This window comes from Oryctolagus cuniculus, chromosome 9, assembly GCF_051225735.1.
Source record: "Oryctolagus cuniculus isolate XC-2025 breed Fujian yellow rabbit chromosome 9, ASM5122573v1, whole genome shotgun sequence".
NCBI classification, from domain to species: Eukaryota; Metazoa; Chordata; class Mammalia; order Lagomorpha; family Leporidae; genus Oryctolagus; species Oryctolagus cuniculus.
In genome coordinates, this window is record NC_142875.1 from 75,835,277 (window position 1) to 75,860,492 (window position 25,216).

At 32.5% G+C, this 25,216-nt stretch overlaps 1 protein-coding gene across 6 annotated transcripts in view; it reads left to right on the forward strand.

The window, feature by feature from the left end:
• Positions 1-24,724, forward strand: part of POSTN (periostin) — a 35,039-nt gene extending 10,315 nt beyond the window's left edge. The window contains exons 7-23 of one of the 6 annotated variants that reach the window (XM_002721081.6): positions 249-390; positions 1,461-1,673; positions 2,258-2,392; positions 3,718-3,866; positions 5,316-5,452; positions 5,966-6,096; positions 7,808-7,938; positions 8,079-8,181; positions 8,287-8,354; positions 9,064-9,109; positions 11,999-12,079; positions 15,142-15,231; positions 16,306-16,395; positions 17,088-17,165; positions 17,541-17,624; positions 22,889-22,930; positions 23,953-24,724. In XM_002721081.6, coding sequence (XP_002721127.1) covers positions 249-390; positions 1,461-1,673; positions 2,258-2,392; positions 3,718-3,866; positions 5,316-5,452; positions 5,966-6,096; positions 7,808-7,938; positions 8,079-8,181; positions 8,287-8,354; positions 9,064-9,109; positions 11,999-12,079; positions 15,142-15,231; positions 16,306-16,395; positions 17,088-17,165; positions 17,541-17,624; positions 22,889-22,930; positions 23,953-23,990 — 1,758 coding nt within the window. In that variant the 3' untranslated portion in view covers positions 23,991-24,724. The remainder of the gene's footprint in view (positions 1-248; positions 391-1,460; positions 1,674-2,257; positions 2,393-3,717; positions 3,867-5,315; positions 5,453-5,965; positions 6,097-7,807; positions 7,939-8,078; positions 8,182-8,286; positions 8,355-9,063; positions 9,110-11,998; positions 12,080-15,141; positions 15,232-16,305; positions 16,396-17,087; positions 17,166-17,540; positions 17,625-22,888; positions 22,931-23,952) is intronic. The other 5 variants (XM_002721083.6, XM_002721082.6, XM_008274491.5 and 2 more) reach the window with 5 other exon arrangements.
• The last annotated feature ends 492 nt before the right edge of the window (positions 24,725-25,216 follow it).

The following is a 25,216-nucleotide window of genomic DNA, read 5'->3' on the forward strand; positions in this document are numbered from 1 at the left end:
CCATCTCAGTATAGGTATAGATGGCTGTTGCCACAGTCACCCAAACATTGGAAAGAAGTCTCAGTATTGCAAACACAGTTTGAAGAAAGTTGGAAATAGGTTGTGTCAAAAATGTAGTATTTTAGAGATCTAATAAGAGTAACTTGTATAGTGAACTAATCAACTCTCCCATATCAGCCTAGGCTATTTTGTGATTTTGTTTTCAGTTTGCAATATGCAAGCCTCTGAAAATCTCATTTGCATTTCAGGCAGCTGCCATCACGTCTGACATCCTGGAGACCCTTGGAAGAGATGGACACTTCACACTCTTTGCTCCCACCAACGAAGCTTTTGAGAAACTCCCACGTGGTGTACTAGAGAGGATCATGGGGGACAAAGTGGCTTCTGAAGGTAGGAATAAATTTTCATCTCTGGGAGGTCTCTCAGAATTCCAGGATGCAAAGGAGAAGAAAAAGAGACTACCTCTTGCCAATAATAACAACTTTGATAGACAAGGGCAAAGAAAACTTGCATTCTGAGTTATACTATGAAATGTTATTAAAAAGCGTAGGCAGAGCAAAATTCTTAAATAATGAAATATCCTAATGATCACATGCTTTTGTGCTATTAACAAAGAAATAAGTGGCAAACATTAATCAGGATTTTAAGTATTTAAGATATTGCATTAGAAATTTTAATATTGTATATATATATATATATATTATGCAGTCATTTTAATTCTAAATGTACACTAAGATATACAATTGAGGAAACTGCAGTTTTCTTGAGCCACTACTTATTTATACACAGAATTTTGTTTCTTTCAAGGCTCTCATTCTGTACCCAAGTAGACTACATTTCATGTACTCAGCCTGTCCCAAAATATATATTTAATACATAATTTCAGAGTTTTGAGGATATAGCTATGGAGATAACCTAGAGAAGATACCAATCCCTCCATGTGTTTTTCAAGGAATCATTTTCATTTTGGCTGCTTTCTAGGATATTGAGAGTATTATCTCTCTTACTCTCAGCCTCCACCAGCTTCACACAGATTAAGTAAAGATGTGTCACTATGAGTAGCTAATTGAGGATATTACTTAGGCTTTTGGAACTAAGAAATAATTTCATAGGCTGTCTGAATGGACAAGTTTTTCTTGTTTCCACGTTAGAAATTACTTTGTTAATATAACTGGAACTTTATTTACTGCATTATCTATCTAGTGCTGCAAAAATCATTTCCAAAACTGATCTTTTCTTCTTACTTCCTATGTGAAACTACTGTATACTTGATGGAAGAAACATTCATAGAATGCAAATGGTTAAGATTTTAAGATTTGTTGGTCAATTTTTAGGACTTACACACATACTTGTATATAAATATTTCTTAGGAAGACTTAGTTCCACAACAAAACACATCATCTTTTAAGGGTCAACTGTTATTTCCCTTGCTCTGAAAGCTCACTCTGTTTCTCTTCCAGCTCTCATGAAATATCACATTCTAAATACTCTCCAGTGTTCTGAGGCTATTATGGGAGGAGCCGTCTTTGAAACCATGGAAGGAAACACAATTGAGATAGGCTGTGAAGGTGACAGCATAACAATAAACGGAGTCAAAATGGTCAACAAAAAAGACATTGTGACAAACAACGGTGTGATCCACTTGATTGATGAGGTCCTAATTCCTGACTCTGGTGAGCAATAGCTTCATTTATTGTTTTACTTGATATTTTTGACCAATTATGGTGTCTTCTGGAGTACGCCCATGAAAAATACATATGAGTATAAAAAAGGGCACGTGAAGCACAGACACAAAATGAGTAGAGAGCTAGCTAAGTGTAAACCGTGTGTATCCAAGGACACTCCATGAAGGGAAGTTGGGCTTTCCAAGTTCTCTAATATCTAATATTTATAAAGTCTCAGAGTGCCAGAGTTTTTAGGGGAAACAAAAGGAAGGATGAAACCATATAGTCAGCTTTCACCAAATGAAGAGGTATGGCACTCACAAGGGGGAGAGAGAGATAAAAAGTGAGTAACAGAGAATTAAATAAGACTACAGTAGGAAAATAGAAATATATTTTCACTCTGAAATTCATTGTGCTTATCAGTGCCTCAGAGTGTAAACTTGAACCCCCTTACTAAGGAAGGGTGTGTGTTTCTTTACATGGAAGCTACAGTGAATAGCTTACAAGTTTAAAAACCAGGCAAGAACTGATTTACTAGTTTCATGATGATAACAATGATGACATTGTTGATATGGTAATGATTTGTTTTATAGCCAAACAAGTGATTGAACTGGGTGGAAAACAGCAAACCACTTTCACAGACCTTGTGGCCCAATTAGGTCTGGCATCTTCTTTGAAGCCAGATGGAGAATACACTTTGCTGGCACCTGTGAATAATGCATTTTCTGGTATGTACAGGACACTGTTGTTCCCACACTGCCCCACACAACTTTTCTCTTCATCATTGTCATTTGCAATAAACCCTAATGCAATTTTTACAGGGTGTTGATTAATTTTTAGACTAGCTACACATACAAAGTATTATACCACATTGTCTCTACTAAAATGTTCTTTATTGCAAGCATTTCCTTTTAATGGATAGTAGTCTACATGTAATGAGAGTTTGTGATGAGGAATATTCAGTTATTCCAGGAGTCTAATAATGTTTCCAGCATACATAGTTAACAAAAATAAATCTTATTTTTTGACACCAATACAATCATATTTAGGAATAATTATGTGTAGTTTGAATCTCAGAAATTGGGCTTTATGCATGTCAGATTATAAATAAATTTAAAAATGTATATTTTATATCATAATGTGAAACAGTATATAGTATTTCATCTAAAAATTGCTATTCATTTGATTGAGTCAACCTACCACCTTTTCCAGAAAAGTGATTTCAAAAAGAAATATTTAAGTTGATAGGAAAATTAAACAATTGAAAAACTATCACTCTTTTTATATTTTTCCAAGTCCTAATTTATGACTGAAATTATATTTTTACAAAAATTAAAGAAACAAAAGAAAGGAAGAAAGAAGGGGATTGAGGGAGAGTGGGAGGGAGGTAAGTATGGTTATCTTCTTAGACTCATATCTGTGAAATACATGAAGTGTGATCTTATATTAATGAAAATTAAAAAAGAAGAATGGTTGAATAAATTATGGGTTAGCAATACTAGGAACAATTATATTGATATTAAAAAGAATAAATAAATATGTATATATAAGCCCTGGAAAACAGTTATTAATCATTAAAATTCAAACTTCTAGTAATATTCCTTTTCTTTTTTGTAATAATGATGCCCATATATTTTAGCATTAGCTCACTTTTAAGAGGATGTGTAACTGAAATCTACTAATAAAGATGAATCTAAAAAGATTCACCACTAGCAATCAATTGTGGTTACTGAATATTTAATTTTCAGAAAAAATCTTGGCCATCATTTGAGTTTAGATTTTGCCGATGACCACCATAAAACTCCATAGCCCTACGGAGATCAAGAAGGTCTGAATCATGTGGAACTGCTATAATCATTTGATGCAATAAGTTACATTTTCAAACTGTTGAATTGAGTTGCTAGAATTGAACATTTAGTTGACTTTTGCTATATGAATGTAGGATCCATAATTTCCACAGTATCAGAGATTATCCCATTTTATGATTTCCTGTTACTAGAAGAAATTTTAATGTTTTCTATATAAAGTTCTTTCTTAATGAATTTATTCATAGATGATACTCTGAGCATGGATCAGCGCCTTCTTAAATTAATTCTACAGAATCACATATTGAAAGTAAAAGTTGGCCTTAATGAGCTTTACAATGGACAAATACTGGAGACAATTGGAGGCAAAAAGCTCAGAGTCTTCGTATATCGTACAGTAAGTGGTCGGAATCAAACCTGCACATTTCCCTGTCAAAAATATGCACATGTCAAAGAATGATGTGACAGCAAATATTTTCAATAATTTTTAAAAAGATGTATTTATTTATTTGAAAGTCAAATTATAGAGAGGGAAAGAGATAGAGATAGAGATAGAGATAGAGATAGAGAGAGAGAGAGAATCTTCCTTCTATTGGTTCACTCTCCAAATGGCCACAACCACCAGGGCTGGGCCAGGCTGAAGCCAAGAGCCAGGTCTCCCATGTGGATGCAGGGGCCCAAATGTCTGGGCCATCCTCTGCCAATTTCCCAGGCCTATCAGCAGGGAGCTGGATTGGAAACGGAGCAGCTGGGACTTGAACCAGAGACGGTGACCCAACTGAAGAGCTGATCCTTCAATAATTTTCTTAATGTGGTTTTAATAGGAAATATTCATAGGAAGTTCAAGGAACTTAGCTTGGATGACTGACTTTCAGGAAAGAATACAGAAAGTACTAAGTAATAATAACTTAGATAATTCTTATCTTTCATTATAAACAGCTTTATGTTCTAAAATGTTAATTATTTTAAATCCCACAAAACGTGAAAACTTATCTAAAGTAAGTACTTTGTATAGTACTTCATAATTTATCAGGTACTTCTTATATTGAAGTCAAGTATATAAGATAATATATTGCTATGATATCATCTTTCAATGAATGAATTCCTTTGAATGATAAGTTTTACAGATACATGGAGATGTACTCACTCTATAAAATGACTCTAAAGTACTTTTATCAGTGAAATAAGAACTTTAGAAATATTCCTTTTCAAAATTACAGTACAATTGGTAGTATTGCTCAGTTTTTGTACAGGGAACAAACATGGATACAGCTGAATGGTTTCACAGGACATCAGGCATTACCTAGAAGCAAATATAACACACAGTCACTGCCCATAGTGGCTTCACAGTTCCAAGGCAGTCACTTTAAATTATTTAGTATTTTGGTTTATACATATGCAAATATTATTACAAAAATATAAATAAATCAATGATTTGATGTAATCATAAGGACTTATAATCCAGAAAATATAATAAATATTTCTGAAGATCAAAAAAGGGAGCAGTCAAGAAACTGTAGTTAACATTGGCCTAATGAAGGTATAAAAAATGGTTAGAACCTGGGCAGCATGCATGGAAAAATGTACAAGTGGAATTCTATGAATTTGTTTTCTAATTTCCTGGCAAAATTACCTGATTAATGGGTAGGGTAGCTTAATTAGTAATAGAAAATTTAGTGGTCAGATTGTACAAGATATTGAAAATAGTGGAGAGAAGCTGTTGACTCTGGCCTCAAGTTAGGTGACACCTGTGAAAAGCCAGTCCAGAACCAATTACCCAGCTACACCCACATGAAATATTTTCAGCAAGGAAGAGGACACTATGTGTCTTTCTTTCCTTTCTTAGGGTGTCTGCATTGAAAATTCATGCATGGTGAGAGGAAGCAAACAAGGAAGAAATGGTGCTATTCACATATTCCGGGAGATCATCAAACCAGCAGAGAAATCTCTCCATGAAAAATTGAAGCAGGATAAGCGCTTTAGGTGAGCTCATTAATTGCACCTCCACAAAAGAATGAGAACTGCCAGTTTATTTTTGTTTCACAGTTAATATTCCTAAAGACATTCAGTTTTCTGAGAATATAATTTAGTCCATACAACTATTTTCAAAATTGATTTATGTGCTATTTAATTTGCTTAATGGGGCACTATAATAAGATTTGGTGAGTTAATAAGAAAGTCAAATAGACTAAGCTTTGTGCAAATTTTCTTCTATTTTAAATGATGAGAAATTGATTAAAATGATTGTTTAGTTACAGTTGTTTGATTTTTTCATAGATTAATAAATGTAAGTAATATACATTAAAATTGTTTCCCCATGATCAAACTTTGTTGCAAGTAGATTACATTGGAAACATATAAAAATATATGAGCAATCTTTCCACAATACACACTTCTATTCTATTCTGTTGTGTTCTATTCTATTCTATGTTATGCATTGAGGGTGACAGATCTAAATGCAAACCCAGTAAAATGAACATACTCCTTCTTGCTCAGCATCTTCCTCAGCCTTCTGGAAGCTGCAGATTTGAAGGATCTCCTGACACAACCTGGAGATTGGACCTTATTTGCACCAACCAATGATGCCTTTAAGGAGCTGACTAATGAAGAAAAAGAAATTCTGATTCGTGAGTTGAACTGAATATTAGACATTTGCCCCTTCATTTCAGATTTTCACTCCTTTCTCAAGCTTTCCTGCCCAGGTGTCTACAAAATGTCTTCTTTTGTGGGTGTTTGGCACTGCATGGATGTCCTCATCCCATGTCAGAGTGCCTGTTTTGTTTCATTTTGTTTGGTTGTTTGTTTTAACATTTATTTTATATTTACATAAAAGGTAGAGTCACAGAGAAAGAGAGACAGAGAAAGAGAAAGAGATCTTGCTTCCTCTGGTTCACTGCCCAGATGGCTGCAATGGCCAAGGCTGGGCCAGGTTGAAGCCAGGAACCAGGAGCTTCTTCTAGGTTTCCCTAGGGTGCAGGGGCCCAAGCACTTGGCTCATCCTCTTCTGATTTCCCAGGCACATTAGCAGGAAGCTGTGTTGGAAGTGGAGCAGACAGTACTGGAACCAGCACAAACTCATGCCCATTAGAGATGCCAGTACTGCAGGCAGCAGCTTGATCTAGAACAGTCAAAGTGACTGGTTTGAGTCTAGCCTTTTCTTTTCCAATCAAAATTCCTGCTAATGTACATGTTGTGAGACAGCAGGTGATGGTTTAAGTATTTTGTCCCCTGACACCCACATGGGAGACCTGGATTGAGTTTTAGGCTCTGGGTTTCCCCTGGGCCTAGCCCTAAATTTTGCAAGCATTTGAGGAGTAAACCTGTGGATGAAAGATTCTTCTCTCTATTTCTCTATCTCCTTCTGTCTCTGGACCTTACAAATAAAATGAAAATAAATAAACAATTTAAAAATACCCTTTTGGGGCCAGCATCATGGTTCAGCAGGTTAAACTGCTGCCTGCAACAGTGGCATCCCTTATGGTAGCACTGGTTGCAGAACTGGCTCCTGGCTAAAGGGCCTGAAAAAGTAGCAGTTGATGGCCCAACAACTTGGGTCCTCTGCCACCTATGTGGGAAACCCAGAAGGAATTCCAGGCTCCTGCCTTCTGCCTGGTCCAGCCCTGAACATTGTGGCAGTTTGGAGAGTGAACCAATAGGTGAATGGCCTCTTTCTCTCTCTCTGTCTCTCCCTCTCTCTGTCACTCTGCATTTCAAAGAAATAAAATAAATCCTAATAAATACCCTTTCATATTTATGGCTAGCTGTGGTTTTCTTTAACTCACTTTGAACATACAGAGTCTCTTATTAATATTCTTTCACAGCTTACTATCAGGTGGCTGGACTTAAAGTTCACTTACATTGCTTCTATTAAAGGTCTACAATAAGGTGACAAAGAATTTGTAAAAAATTCTATGTTGCAAAAATTTGCAATAAAAATCTCCTGAAACCACTTGGAGCTTAGATCTTATTTGCTCCAATGACATTTTGAGAAATAATGACATTATGAGAAAATTAACTGTGGAAATATTTATTCAAAACTACTTGAGACAAGTCATTTTTCAGTGTTACGGTAAACATTAAAGTGAATTTCAAAAATAATTTGATTGTTTTCTCCCAATAAGTTGGGTTATATTTTGATTGAAATAATTGAAGTGATTGTATCTTTTGACATAGCAATGATATCAACTTGAAAAAATAATGACATTATAAAAATACTGTGTAGAGAAAATAAAGACAAAAAATATTTGCTCCTTAGTCCTTTTACTATCAAAACATCATAAAATATAACATATAATGAAATAAATATATATATATATATATTGATATCTTTTCCCCTAGGGGACAAGAATGCTCTTCAAAACATCATCCTTTATCACCTTACACCAGGAGTGTTCATTGGAAAGGGATTTGAACCTGGCGTTACTAACATTCTAAAGACCACACAAGGAAGCAAAATCTACCTGAAAGGAGTAAGCTGTCTAGAATGAATTCATGAAAATGTCCATCCATTATTAAATTCATAAAAATGCCCATAATTATTAATTATCTTTAAGTCCATTCTTCAGCAAACTTCTCATTGGCATCTCCCCCATCTCTGTTTGGTTGTTAGGTAAATGATACACTTCTGGTGAATGAATTGAAATCCAAAGAATCGGACATCATGACAACAAATGGGGTCATTCATGTTGTAGATAAACTCCTCTATCCAGCAGGTCAGTAAGGAATGAACTTATTAACAGGCTAAAGCTTTTTGCAATAAGATTAAGATTTTTTATTTCATTTTTTGACTGATAGTCATTTAATATTCCTTTTCTTAGACATACCCATTGGAAATGATCAGCTGCTGGAAATACTTAATAAACTGATCAAATACATCCAGATTAAGGTACAGAATGTTATTCGATTTTTTTAATATGTTGAACAAGCATTTAAGATTTAAGATAAAGGACTAGAAACACATGCAGCAATTAAAAAAATGTACACTAGATTGGGTTTGTTCTTTCTTGCTTATGCGCCATGAACCACCTATAAAGAAATGATATAAATGTTTTCATCAACAAGTATCTATTCAAAACTACTTATGACCAAATAATATTTTAAAGGTTAAGGAAAATATTAAATTAAATTATAGATGCCTTTTATTCAATAACTTTTTAATGCAGCATGGAAGATAAACCTGCATATAAATAACTAAAATTTTTATATCTTCAAATACTCTTGCTAATAAATGTAATGGAAAGGTAAAGAATTTAATTACAAAAACGTCAGTGATCACATTAAAAACAAAGGAATATTTTAATCTTAGCTCTTGTAGGGTCAAAGAAGCAAAGAACAGGGAATAGAATTTAATAATATATATTAAACTTTTTATTAATAACTGTAAAATTTTTAAAGCTCTAAGTAACAACCCAATGACTTGTATGTCATCTGGCCTGATAAAAGTAATTGGAAGATGATTTACATGAAGACTGAATTTATAGAACATGTAGTAACAGTTACATGATTTTAATTTTAGTAAGAATTAAAGTGGTGCTGTGCTTTCATTAGTAAGACTACTACTTTTCATGTTACTAAATAGAAACATTTATTTTCAGTTTGTTCGTGGTAGTACCTTCAAAGAAATACCCATGACTGTCTATAGTAAGTATACAACAAATATTTACTACATATAAGTTGTCAGATGCAAAAAAAACCACAATAATTTTCTTTGTATTTACAATCAGAAAGTATTGATAATCTGGTATTTAGAATCCCAAACAATGGCAAATCTCATTGCATTTCAAATGGGCTTGAGGTCTGAGTGATGCCTCTGAGACTTGACAAGAATATTTCAATGAATGGCTTCCTTACTCATTGGACTAATAGGAGAAAGTACAATACTAGCATGGCAAAGTATGGGGGATGAGAGAGAAGGACACACAAAGGGGAGGGTTAGCTAAAAGACACTTTGGAGTCACTTGCAATTTCAGATGTCTGGACACAGAAACAGCACTGCCGAAGGACTTGTCACTCTACTCATAAGCCCTGAGCTATTTAATGGCAGGGTCTCAGGCAAGTGCCATGAAATTCTAATGTTTATGAGACAGCAATTCAAAAATTTTCTTTTTCTAAAATTGAAAAAAGGAACCAAATTTTTGTCAGAAAATCAGTGTAGAGTTTCTATATTACAAGGCTCATTTATCCACGACATTACCAGATTATCAAAATTAAACCTCTACTAATTAACAGTAAAGGGTATTTCATTCTCATAAATGTACCTCACAGGCTATCTTTCTCATTGAGGCTTCTTACTCCTTTGTCTTCTTTCTTTCATTTCTTTCTCCTAAAGCAGAAATTCTTTTCATTTTGTTTTGGCTCTACAACTGAACTCTCAAAATATATCAGTAGCTAAAACATTACTTCAATTCCCACATTTATTCTGGCTAGAAAATTATTCTGTTTCATATCATGGACATCCAATTAATGAAGAAAATTTTCCTTGAGATTTATGGTAGATATGGAAAAGCAGTAAAATCAGAATAAGGAGCAAAACAAAATGTCTGCTACTCTTATAGATTCCAGTTATGTAAAAATAACATGTAATTCTAGTATCAGGCCAGCTCGGCATTATTTTGAGGAATTAATTGTAATATTTATGATTCTGCCTGGTATAAATGCCAGCTTGGAAATATGCAACATTATTAAGAATGTATTTTACAACAATTAAAGAATGGACATGGGCTCTATTCATCAGACATGTTATGTCATCTTTCTCCACCAAAAATGTGTACCTGCACAGCATTTCTTTCCCTTTGCTGTTTTATCAATGTCAGTTCCACCACTCTCCATATAGGACAACGCAATAGTTTGTTTGCGATGAGCCAAGATATTATAAAAAAAAATCCCCTTATTTTCTTTTGATAAATTGCAGTCTGACTCATAGAGCACAAACTACATTTTATAAAATTATGCAAGTCTAATGACTCTTGCCTACCTACTCAGAGCTGTTGAAAGACCTCTGAGATTTACATTTCAATGTCGAATTTTTCTTTTATTCCTTCCAGGATAAGTATCCTGTTATTAAGAAGCATTTTAAAATAGAGGTAGGGACTTATTAAACCAAAGATTTTGTTTTTATGCTGCTTTATTGATTTAACTCTAAAATTTCTTTGCTGCACATTATTATTGTGTCCAAAATATCATTCATTTTAAAATGCATTGTAAACTATATTCTTTGGTTTAAATTGTCCAATACAGATTTGAGTTGGAGAGCATTAATATCAGTAAATCTTTTGTCCATGACCTATTGAAACTATCAGTCTTCTGAAAAACAAGACTGAAACAAAACTATTAACCAAACAAACAACCTAAACTTCAAGTTTGTTAACATGATGTAAACATTTTAAGTAAAACGTAATTAACTCATTTTGGTATTGGCAGTGGAGATCTTTGTACATTTGACCTTCCTGAGAAGGTTCCTTTGTAACAAGAACACCTGTGGAAACAATAATACAACACATAGATTTTATATATTCCAGAGCTTCATAATTTGAGATCTCAAGATATGAAATCTTCTGTCATCTCTATTAAGATACAGAACCACATTCATTCAAAAAGTTGACACAGCTTAACATCTTAGAAACAGGAGGTGAGAATGTAACAGAAAACTAAGTTGTGCTAGTGTCTTGCCTCTAATGTACTGATGACATCTCTTCACTGCCCAGTTAGCTTTGGTGAAGCCCATTATCTAACAGAACCATTTTTAAAACTTCTAATTAGAAATAATAAAATCCAGCATCTCTGGTGGTATGAATTCAGAGGAACATTTCCAACCAAAGTCCAACAAAATAAATCAAAATAATTGGATGCTGCAAGTATTTTAAGTAAACTTTGAGCATTATTATCTTACATGAATAAATGGCATAAATGTAAAATATATACTTTTAGATTTTAAAAAAGATGATGAATCTTAAGATTAAAGACATTTTAACCTTTAAATATCAAAGCATATCATATTTGTTGCATAGAGCTCATGGCTGACTGGTTAAGATTTATTCTTACTTTTAAGTATTCTGAACTAATTTTTCATATTTTCCTTTCTATGTCACTGGTTTCAGATGCATGAAAAACATTTTAAGGATTTTTTTTCACTTTTTTTCTTTCTTTTTATTAAGAAAGAATCCAACAATGCAACTTAAGATATTATGAATTTCATGAAATTAATTATGTTTGTCTTCTGTTGCTATACAGCCAATATTTTCAAGAAGTACAAAAGAAGGTAAACAGTTTTAGTGGTGCAATTCAAAATTACAGATTTCTAGATAGACTTTCCCACTGAATACATATCTCGCAGGAAGAAATCCAAGTCATTGGACTTCAGAATTCAACATCCAACATAAGAAGATAATAATTGTGCATCATAAAGTTTTTCTGTTTCTGACTGCCTGAACGTATTACCATACTTGGTATCTTACAAAGACAAATAAGGACAATTTCATTCAGGTTATTTTTATGTAAATATCATTCATGTTCCACTTTCTATACTTTCAGCAACTAAAATTATAACCAAAGTTGTGGAACCAAAAATTAAAGTGATTCAAGGCAGTCTTCAGCCTATTATCAAAACTGAAGGTAAAAATTAATGTTCTACAAGGTTCCTTTTATTGTGAAAAATCCATATAATATACTGATTTCTATGAATGTATCTACATTCTTTTTAAAACTAACATGCTAAATATTTCTATACCAATAGCATGCTCATGTAATTGCAGAATGTGGAGTGCAAATTATGTAGCAAAGTAGATGGTGCATTCCTAATAACCTTCAGTACATTTGCTTGTACTTGATTTAATTTTAATATGATTGATGTGCTAGCACTAGTACCCAGATATTGACTAAACAAATAAACAAAAATCACTGAACTTTTCTTTCTTTCTTGTTTTTTAAACTGTCTTCCGCAGAGAGAAGACTCTATTTTTTTTTTTCAGCTTTGTCTCCATTCTCCCTATATGGTGTGTTTTGGAGCATTACAAAAGTTCATCCAAATAAGTGCAGGCATTTTTCATTTAGCAACGTAAGAGAACATAGAAACTGTGACTTGCTGAAAGCTTTTAAAATTGCAACCAGACGTGATATATTTTATAACTAGAACATCAGAAATAGAAAGGAAATAAATCACTTATTAGAATACTTAATTTCCAGCCTGACTACATCATTTATAAATACATATTATATATATATTTCATATATGAAGTATATATGAAATATGTATTCTTATCTACAGGTATTAGAGATTAGTTATTAAATAAGCAATCACCTTTCTTTCTACTCTTAGTTTTTATGTCAGTTCAACATCTTTGTTCAAGTTCAACATCTTTGATATTACCCTAGTTTCATGTATTTTAAATATCTCCAAGAATCAGACTTTAAGAAATTTATATTTCTGTACTTAAGCATCTAATGTGATGACTTGATATGGAGAAAAATCTGGTTATCTTCTTTATTCTGGAAGAAAGATAGAAACAATCTTCCTAAAATAAATATATTATTATAATATTATCATCAATAATAATAACAATATTATTATTGTTTGGCTCTCAGGAAAACTATCACTGTTATCTTTGATTTGGTATTTTTTATTCTGTGGATTAGTTAGAACTCACTGAATATTTTGGTCTGTTCCTCTTGAAGTGAGTCATAACTTAAAACTTAGACATTGAAATGATTCAAGTAAGAGCTGATTTCCTATCTAATTCATTCTTGAGAACTAAAATTGATTGACCATGTGAATTGGTGCTTAGTTTTTCTAGGAAAACTAAACTTTTGATCATTTGTTTGTTTTTATGTTGATGAAGATCATTTGTATTTTCAGAAAAAATGAAATTCCTGATTTTTTATACAAATGTTTATTGATCATTTCAATGAAAATGACCAAATGATCCCTGCCAATGCAATGGGTTTTAAAATACTCATAGTTTTTAAAGATATGATTCCCTAAAATTTTGTATCATAACATCTATATCTGAGCTTCTATATCTGGAATCTTTCACATGTGGTTTTGTTCTTGTTTTCAGACTTCTTTCTCTTTCAATCCTCTTCATATTCTCAATCTTTCTCAGCAGGGCACTATCCTATTAATATTTCTTCACTTAGGATCACAGTGGATAAACATTTCTGACTTTTTCTTATAAAGGAGACACAAATAAAAACCTGGATCAGGTCATCAATAATCTTCAGTTCAAACATTCAGAATTGCTACTTCTGTGTAACATAACAAGGGAAGAAAACATTTACATTGGCAGTAATTTACAATTGTTCAGCCTCTAAGATGGCTCCTAGCATTGCCTTCTTATTGTTTGAACTTGTAAGCAATTATGACTTTTGAATATTAATAAATTTACTCAAAGATACAATTTAAGATGTTTCTTTAAAAGATCCAGAAATAAATTTTAGAATTGAGAATAAATCAACTGAAAATGAATGGCTAGTTACTGAGCACCTCTTGTGTTGTATGTTCTTATGTCCTAGATATTGGAAATAAATATTAAAAAAAATTTCTGCCTTCACAGCCCTTAACAATAGAGGATGTTGTTCAAAGCTCAGTTTGGCTTTTCTAGTGAAATATCGATTTGGTTTATTAATTCATTTATTGATCTTAAATTCCTTAAGCAAACTTTCTTTTTGAAGTCATCTTACATTAAAAGCTTAATCTCATGTTTTGTACTCAATATTCCCTGACTTCACAGATTAAGTATTATTGTGTGAAATATTCATGATTTGAAAGAACTATACTTTTATTTTTATTATTTTCTTTATTCTATTTAATTCTGGGTAATGGTGTACATTGAAAAATTTCTGGACAAGCAAATAATTCTCTCAAAGATAAGCAAATGTAGTTCCACTATTGAAGGGTAATACAGTATGAGTTAAATGTACTGAACTTTGTTTTTCTTGTTCTCTATGAAGTAGTCGTTATTAACTAATGTAATAATCAGCTTTCTAACATTCAAAATGCTTTTCTCCATGAGAAAAGCCATTTTGCAAGTCAAATGCAATACTTATTTAACTTTTGCATTTGAGGGACTAATTATTAATTAGTTAATTTTTGCATCATTCTTGTGTGCAAGGTAAGTAGTACAATCCATTTTCCCATGTGTCCCAAAACTCAACATCTTAAAGGTGGGTACAAACTTGGGATTTTTTTTTTTTTTACTTTTAGCCCTATGTTTATTTATTAGATAAAAATATAAGGTACTCAGTGATTAAAAGCAGAATTGAAACATTTTAATGAGGAAGAGTAACAGATAGATATCAGTACGGTAAATTATTATATAGACTAATTATCGTTAGAACAGCTAATATTTGTACACACTCTATGATTCACAAGGTATATCCATATATAATATTTGGTGTGATCATACTTGTTAACGACTACTGAGTAAATGAGTTACCACATCACAAAATCTTAATGAAGTTGAAAGCTATTTTAGTGATACACCAGTAGGCTAAATTATTTCCTTTCATCAGTATTGCTTAATGTGAAGACAATGTAAAACCTTTAAAACTAATTTCATAAAGCCTGAAAAGCCACTTTGATATTTAAGTAACACTAAATGTTAAAGCAAATTTCCTCTTCTGGTAAATCTAAAGGGCGGGTTTAACACAATAATTTGTCTCCTAAAATAATGTCTCAGGACCCAAAATAACCAAGGTCAACATTGAAGAGGATCCTGAATTCAAAGTGATTACAGAAGGTGAAACTGTAACTGAAGTGATCCATGGAGGTGCGTTTTGTGAATTTCTTGGTGTCTAATTAACAGCAGTGACTTCTTTGAAATAGAGTTGTTTTATAAATACTCAATATCTGATATATTTTCTCTTGGATTTTATTTTGGATAAATTGTGGGATTCATTTTCTCAGCCCTGGGTTCTTATTAGCCAGTCAGAAATGAAATCTAGTTTATCTTTTAGTGGATCTAGCCGGAATTAATTTAATCTTTTAACTCTTCAGATCTAAGGAAACTATCATTATTTCTGTATATGCACATGATGATTGAGAAATACCATAAGAGCAATGTCAATGCAGAAGGTCATATTAAATCCAAAAACAGGAGAAAAGCAGTTTATCTAAGACTCTACTAAGAAACTTGTAGAATTGTTAGAGGGTTTCCATTCCAGTAACAGAGAATTAGTTCACCAACTGGACCTCTTCCTTACCCAATATTCAGAACAAAACTGATCACCTTTTAGAATCCCATTGATTTGAATTTGTTTGAGATGTGTACCAACAGTGATACCAACTGGCAAATTTTGAGAAATATACTTTTTTTAAATTCTTTTTTTAACTTTTATTTAATGAATATAAATTTCCAAAGTACAGCTTATGGATTACAAAAATATACTTAATCATTAAAATGTCTAGCTCATATAAGTATGGACACCATATAAGCCAGTCCCACAAAGACAAATATCATGTTTTCTCTGATTTGTGGTAAGTAATATATGGTGTACACAAATATTAAGCATATGAGTGAAATTGACATGTTGCAATCTGATTATTATTTATAACCCTTGTCTAGACTCCTGAGGAACGGTGGTCTTTTTCTTTAATGTCTGTTGAATTTTTTATTTAGTAAATGATTAAGCTTATAATTACAAAGTAAATTGAAAGTACATTGTTACAACAACTAAAAGAAAGTAAGAAAAGAAGGAGGTGGGAGGGTGGGAAGTACCATATTCTGAAAACTGTTCATATGAAATACATAAAATATGTCCCCTTTATATAAATATATTAATATTTAAAAATAAGAAAAAATAAAACAAATGAATGAAATGCATTTTTCTTACCCTGCTTTCAGAGCCAATTATTAAGAAGTACACCAAAATCATTGATGGAGTGCCTGTGGAAATAACCGAAAAAGAGACACGGGAAGAACGAATTATTACAGGTATTTAATTCACTCATGGAACTATACCCAGATGATGCAGATTAAACAGTAGTTTATCATATTTTATCTTTATTAGAATCGTGAAAGACTAATGATGCATGGCGGTTACTCAACTTACACAATTTCCTTTTGTGACAGAAATAACATTACTCTAAATATATAGGCTATGTTTTACTCTGAGCTGGAAATTTGTAGACAAACTATAAGCATATGTTTGTATTGAATGTAGGCATAGATCTCACATAACATATATGATTAATATTCTCTTTATTAATGAGCTATTGGATTCTAGAGAAGTCATTTCCTCCTTTGAGTTTACAAGAACAGTAGTCTCTACATCTATAAAACAAAATAGATGGAAGTTTGTATAAAACAATTGATGAATAATTTTGGTAAGCTCTCTTTATCTCTCTCCCACATGTGAATTATCCTAGCATTCTAAATTCAACTATTCTGTAAGTATTTGTGTAAATAAATAGCAAGTACAGTCTGTACTACCTATATCTGTAAAGAAAGGTTTATTGGAACACATTCATTTATGTAATGCCTATGTCTGCACTCACTACAACAGTGTCGAACAGTGACAGCACAGTCCATATGCCCTACAAAGTCCAAAAAACTTACCCTCCGGCCTTTTACAGAAGAAATTCGCCACTCCTGTTTTAGACCTTTTAAAATTGTCTTTCCTTCAGGGCCTGAAATAAAATACACTAGGATTTCTACTGGTGGTGGAGAAACAGAGGAAACCCTCAAGAAGCTGTTGCAGGAAGGTCAGCATGCCTAGCAAAATAACAATGTGACTTTACCTAAACTGTCTGTATCAAAATCTAAATCAACCTTCAAGGCCTTGTACCTGTGTTCTACCCTGTCATCCCTTTGTTCAAGTTCCAAACCAACATCAGAATATGTCAAAACATATGGAAATAAGCAACAATGGCAGTTATGTTAATTGCTTTGTTATATATTACTAAATGTTTTGTAAGAAAATAATGATATCAAAAGAAAAAGAAAAATACTGAACGCAAAGAAAGCACTGAATGTTGGTCTGGAATTCACCACGGGGCAGAAGCCATTATTTAGCATATCAAGTCTCCTATCTTTTTATTATATAAACCAATTTCTGCTATAAACATGTATCCTCTCAGAGGTCACCAAGGTCACCAAATTCATTGAAGGTGGTGATGGTCATTTATTTGAAGATGAAGACATTAAAAGACTGCTTCAGGGAGGTCAGTAAAAGGGCAACAACTAACCCCTTAACAGGTTCTCATAACAGAGTTCTTCAACTTTTTAAAGACTGAGCAGGCAGGTTTTTCTTTTAATTAGGTTAAAAATAAGACAATAGCAGGTATTGTCTTAAGAAATCGATTGGTTATGGTAGTTTAAGTGATAGTTATGAAGAAATGATTTCTAGCTTTAAAAGTCTTTAAAAAGTTCTATTATCTAAAACGTGGGGAGCAATGAATATTTTTTTCTTGTTTGATACAGATAATTACAAGGGTATTTTAATTATATAAAAAGGGAATAAAATTGAAATTGCTAACTTGTAAAGTCCAAATTTGACATATTTTTATAGTTCTTAAAAACTTATTCACTGCCCCCATTACAGCAATAAAGGCATGTTTCTGGATTTTGTAAGTGCATAGATACAGCAAAAAAAAAAAAAAAAAAAAAGTGCATTTAGTAACTATCTTCTCCAAACTTTTATTCTTGGGAGTGGGTATATATTTCTTCTAACAATTTAAAGTGATAAACTAGACTTGGATTTGTTAATCATTTTCCATTTGAATTAATCACAAACCTTAAGGTATGAACTGTTCTCTGTTTATGGCATTAAATGGACCTACTTTTAAAAGGAAAGGAGAAAAAAAAAGAATTCAAACTCTTACACAAACTCCAAATTATAATTACTCATATAAATAGTTAATGTTAATAAAGTAGGTTAGGATTTTTGACATTTGCATAAGTAGATTTCTAGTTCAATTCATTAACAAAATTGTTAAACTGACAAATTGTTTTAGAGAAATATTTAAATTTTTTTATAAAAACAAGTATGTTCTTTGAAATATACTTATTGTGAAAGACAACTATACCTTAGTATTACCCCAAATATAATCCAAATGGTTTTTCCGCTTATAATCTTAGAAGTTGTATCACCATGTCCAAGAAGATATAGATTCTCTTGAGACTATATATATTTTCAACAATTATTGTTTCCTTATTTTAATATAGATAGTATCCCTATATTATATTTACAGACTTGGCAGATATACTGAAATTTTTATTTTATTCACCCAGTGATCAGATTACCCCTCAATGGAGATACATGTCTAAAAAATACAATATATTTTTTCAGAATACACAGGAATTATATGACATACTCAAAGTCATAAGGGAACCAAAGATACATCTGAGACTTCTTAGAGAATTCACTCATCTATTCCCAAACGCTTACTCTCTGCCAGGAAATCATTAAGGAATCCAAGGGAAGAGGCAAACACATTATGAAGATTAAGTTGAATTCTTTTTTTTAGTCCTTGCATAGTAAGCAGCTTTGTAAATGGCAGTGCTTTTTAGAAAATAATCAATTAGTAGTTGCATTTGTTTTATATTGCTTTAATTCACTTAGGCTTAAGCTTCAGGTAAGTATGTTTTCATCTTTTTTAAAAAGTCCCTGTTAATAAATCCATTATAAATAAAGCAAATAAGTACCAAGGAATTGTTTCAGCCAAGAAAATGAGACACTTGCTACAAGTCAAGAAAATGATGTTCTACTTTTAGTTAGTAGGCTCCTTTCTTATCTCTCATTTCTGTTCATCCCTGAGTTTGATTCTTTTAGTTCTTAGAATCTGATTTCTGTAAATGTCTACTAGACATCAATGTCCACAATGCTTGCATATCTTTATCAAAAAAATTCTAAGATTTTCCTTCTCATAGGGAAGTACAGTTTATTTACAAGTAAATGGACAGTAACTGGACATGCTATTACTTCAGCTAGCCATTTATAACCATTGGATCAACACTGAGTCACAAGTATATTCTCCACTAGATTCTACGAGACATCAATTCACACAGAAGTTGGTGTGAATAAAGCTTACATTATACAACATTTGTATCCAAACTATGGTCTTCATCCCAAGTTGGAGTTTCCTATATGACCTGTCTATATCATGAACATTGAAGTACATGCATACATTTTGTTAAACTGAACATCTTCCCCAATCAGTTAAGACATGACTGTTAACACGGCTAAGTGGTCCATTCAGTATTCATTTTGTGATTTGTCACTGAAATAGTTTAAAACCTCTAAGTGAAAACTGTGCCTAAAAAGTGCACAAAATGTTTCACTAGTAAATTAGATAGTGGTGTGCATATTGAAACTACTTTAATAGTTAAAGAAGGATCTCAGGCTATGCAGAAAGAGACAAAGTCATTTTGGAAGATTTTGCAAAATCTGCCTATAGGAGTTAAGATTTACAGACTCTGTAAAGACGAGTAGATCACACCGTAGTTCTGGCTTCAATCTGAGCTTCAGTTCAAGTCTAAGTGGACTCTTCTCTGCCTGTTTCCTTCCTCTGCTTATAAATGAATTAACTGGTTTTGGACTAATGTTCAACACATAGCAAGTTATCAGAGAATTTTACTTTGTGTTATCATCACTCAACATTACCATGGTCAGTGAAGGAATATCCTCCACTCTATTTTGTGTCCAAAGTCATAGCCATTAAAGAATTTTAAAAATAAAGCAAAACAAGCACTGTGGCACAGTAAGTTAATCCTCAGCTTGTGGCACTGGCATCCCATGTGGGTGCCAGTTCTAGTCCTGGCTGCTCCTTTTCCGATGCAGCTCTCTGCTATGGTTTCGGAAAGCAGTAGAAGCTCCTCCAAGCACTTGGGTTCCTGCACATGTGTAGGAGACCCAGCAACCCCTGGCTCCTGGCTTCAGATGGGTCTAGCTCTGGCCTTTGCAGTCATTTAGGGAGTGGGCCAGCGAATAAAAGACCTTTCTCTCTGTCTCTGCCTCTCACTGTTTGTAACTGTACATTTCAAATAAATAAATAAAATCTTAAAAAAAAAAGCACAAAGCAACACAAAAAGCAGTAACTTACAAATAACCATGCTGACCTGCTTCACACGCTTTAGGAAGCATGATGGAGAAATTGCATTTGTGCCAAATCTTTCAGATGATTGGATTATTTTTCCAAACATTGCTTCCTTACACATAAGCTAAGACACACTAATTAATTTGAAATAACAATCAAGCTTTCCTTTTGAGGTATTTGTTTGCCAAATTAATATATTTCTTTTCTTTTTAAAGATTTATTTATTTATTTGAAAGGAAGTTACAGAGAGAGAGGGAGAGACAGAGAGAGATCTTCCATCCACTTGTCACTCCCCATTTGGCTGCAAGTGCCAGGCTGTGCCAGGCCAAAGCCAGGAACCAGAAGCTTCTTCTAGGTCTCCCACTTAGATGGTAGGGGCCCAAGCACTCCAGGATGGGAACCGATGCCCAAATGAGATGTCAGCACCCCAGGCAGCAGATTTATCTGCTTTGCCACAACACTGACCTCCCCGCACAATAAGTATTTCTAATTTGATATTATCCTAGAAAGACAGGAAAAATTTAGCAAAAAACTCATTAATGAAATGTTATGGTTTATAAAAGGAAAACTGAGTTCACTTGACATGATTGTAGACTAATTTTGTACATATTTCTATGTTTTCATTCATTTAATAAACTATTTTGAATTTAGTAAGTCCATTATAAACATTTTATAGACAGTGCTCTTATTCCTTAATTAAAGATTGGATCTAACTCTTCTTAATATTTTAGAAGCACATTATTTTGTTACCAGGTAAACTTGAAACTAAGGAAAACATATCAACTTGGGAATTTCCCATAAGTCACACTTTCCTTTTTGGCACAGACTTTCTCCCACTTTCCAAGCTAGTAAGTGTTTCCATAGTTCTATTTTTCACTATAGAATTAATAACATTATATGGTGAATGATTATATTCCTACATTCTACAAGAGAAAAGGAGATGCTGGAGATGTCCTAAGTAGATACAAGCAGAATTTGTACATTTATCTGTTTATATTTTTAAAAGTTTAATGCACACATAAAAATGTACATATTTATAAGGTACCCATAAATATTGAATCATTTCAATAGATGTATACCTTGCATAATGTTCAAATCAGTATAAATATAGAGTGCTTATCTGCTTCTCAAACGTTTATTAGCTCTTTATGATGTAAAATAGTGAGAAAGTCAAACTACTACCTTGCATCTTTTTAAAGATACAATATTGCTTTCTATCATCCTAATGTGCAATAATAGAACACCAACCTTTTTTCCTTTTATATAACTAACCATACAACTATAGTTAGTACACAGTATTCAACTTTGCCCCTCCCTTTATCCATCATGCTCCCCTCAGCTTGCATCCATGTTTTTAGATATATAAATTACTTATATATAACATATATATAAGAGAATACTGTATATATATATATAAAAAATACGTATTATATATAAAGTACTCCCTTTTTAATTTGCTTAGGGTCATATAGTCACAATTACTCTTGGTGATTGTTTCATGGTTTATTCTTTATGAGATTTCATTGTGTTTATTGTGTGTACATTTTGACTTTATTTTTGCATATAGATGATATATTTTTAAAAAGTAAAAATTCGGAGAAAAATAAGAAAAGGCAAGCTTAAAAATGAAGTCATACTAAGATCGACATTTACTTTTTGATCCCAAATGCCCAAAAATTACATGAAAATGTAAATTGAGACCCATCATGTAGTCTTGTAGATGAATTAAAAGAAAACCAAAGAATTGATAAATATTTTGCAACCATAGTAACACAAAACAGCACCGTTGTTAAACACTTACAGTTCTTAAATATGAAAGCTAGCTAGCAAATTAATTTTTTAGAAAGGTCTCCTAGGATTGAGCTTTAATAGGGCAATGAGTAAATATTACTTTTTTCCTGGATTGCTTATTACATTCAAGAATCACCAGGCCAATGTCCTTTTGTCATACTCATATACAATTAAACCATCACAGATTGATTTACAATGACAACTTTACAGAGGCCTACATTCCAATAAGGATGACTGCAAAGATATGTGCTGTCTTTAGGAAGATACACGCACTAAAGTTTATAAAATATTAAAAAAAAACATGATAAAGCCATGCTTATTACCCAAAACCTGAGAAAAAAAATCAGGTAAGTTATGGGCTACAAAAGCCATAATGAAATAACATTAGTGAAAATTCAGTGTGATATATGGAAAACAATGCCTTTGTTTCCCCTTTGTCATTGCAAAACTCTAAGAATCATAAAATTTACTACTCCAAAAATATCTGCATATTCAGGTAATGCTTATTTAAAACTTTTTAGTTTCTTCTTACCTGTGGTCTCCTATACTATGTTAGCTGTAATTTCAAAGTATTTCTAACTGCAACTATTTAATTGTAGACACACCGGTGAGGAAAATACAAGCCAACAAAAGGGTTCAGGGTAAGTGTGTTGAATAAAGTAATGTGAGTATATGGCATATTTTATTATGATAAATGAAATCAATGAAAAGGAGAACATTTTAGCGCATTTTATTGAATTTTGCCATCTGCTAGGGAGAAAAATTAGGTAGTTTTGATGAAAAGTATTTTGAAAAGAAGAATCAGAAGATAAATTTTTTATGTTATACACTATTACAGAATCTAGGAAAAACAATCATTAAAGGGCAGGCAAGTATATTCATGTAAATTGCTCGACATATTGAACCAATAAGGCAGATTCAAGTTCAGTTAAATAAAAAAAAAATCTTAAATAGCTGAGCCATGTGTGCACTTATATGTTGCAGAGGGACATTAATCCTTGGAAATATTATTATATGTATTGAGGCTACAGTTTGAGACATAAGTAAATTATTACTGCACATATGGAGAAGGCTTTTTTAATATAACTATAAAATTCTATATTAATATGTTGACTATATATATCTCATATATAAACTTAAATTTTCTGTATATGTTTATTCATTTTCTAATTTGTGCATTTGTTTACTTTACATTCTATACAGTAAAAGAACAAAAATTCCTCTTGTGGAATCTAGAGTAAATCACAGCCAAAAATTACAAGTTCAGAATTTCTGATAGTCAAAATAATTTGCAAGGCTTATGAATTCACTATCGCCATGTCTGATTGTAAGGCTTTCCAATGTATAAAGGTTTGAAATTAAAGGTTCAACTGCACACATAATTTGTAACTGAAGGATGCATCAGAGAATTTCTTCTAAACATCCAAATACATCCAAGTATTCTTTTATAATCATGACATTTTAAATTGTTATCTTCACATACTTTTGATAAAAAATTATCTAGTTTCTTGGCCATAAACTGAGGATATTATTTAAGATACACAATGTAAAGGTTATTATGATCAGAAGTATTGGCCTTTGATAAATACACAGAAAACATATGCTTAAAGTCTGAGGTTTCATCCCCTTTACAATCTGTGCATTCTTCCTTCTTTCTAATCAGGATCCAGAAGACGATCAAGAGAAGGTCGCTCTCAGTGAGAATCGGAAGCCCAGACACCAAGTTTATACCACCTAAGTCAATAACCTGACCTTGAAAGAAAATTATCAGAGCCATGTTGACTTCAGGAACTGAAAAATCAGCACAAAGGAAAAATCATCCAACAATTTTGAACAATTTTAATATTATTTTCTGAATGAGAAACATAAGGGAAAGTGTGAGATTAGGCTGCTGTGAGTTAGGAACTGAGAGAAACAAAGCAAATTGTGGCCTTTCAACTTGGCATTAAAGGTTGACACTAACTCTTGAATCCATCAAGGAAAATCCCTGTTACTACATTCATTACATTTCAAAGCGTGGAGCTAATCTTATTGAGAACACTGAGTCTTGAATGTTTGTAATGGATAAATAAAATGCCTGCAAGCAGTTACCTCTCCATGGGAAACTAGATTTAAAAAAATGGGTGCTCAGAATAAAACAAAAAATCTTTTAGGTCAAAAGGCTTTGCACATTTCTAATACAACGTGGGTTTACTGGTAAATTATGTTATTTTTGCAGTTAATTTTATACTCTTAAAATGTTTGTCATATACTTCTTGCAATACATATTTTTTATCTCAAACATTTCAATAAAACTGTTTTTAGGTATAAAGAGAATTACTTCAGATTGGGTAATTCAGAAAACTCAAGGTTTAAAAAAGAGTGGTTTGGACTTGGGAACAGACTTTATACCTCTTTTATTGTAATGAGTATTCATTAAAGGAAATTAAATGAAATGAGTTGTTCTTGAATTTTTATATTATATTATATAAAGAATACAACAGAGTGCCTATACAAACCTGGGATTGTACAAAGCTGTAAATATTCAAAAGATAAATATGACAAAGTTACTGACCTCAGGAAACAAGTGAAAACATAGCCCATTATCCACAACCGTACATGGAATATAATAAAAAAATAAACAGGACTACACAGGCAGGAATGCATATGTAAATTATTCTTAGGCTAGGCCTTATATAAGAGGAGCTAGAGAGGTGCCCTATTACCAAGACTCGAAGTAACATAAGAATCCTTTGCATAGCAAAATAGGAAAACAAAATATTTCTTTGCTGGCAATGATTGACATTGGCTTGATCTGTTGCGTTCTCAACAACTCTCATCCTTAGCTTGCAGAAACTGAAATAAGAGCTTTTAGCAGACGGAATCTATACTGATCAGAAACTGGCTGATGATAGTATGACAGAACTGTATCTTGGAGGACACTCATT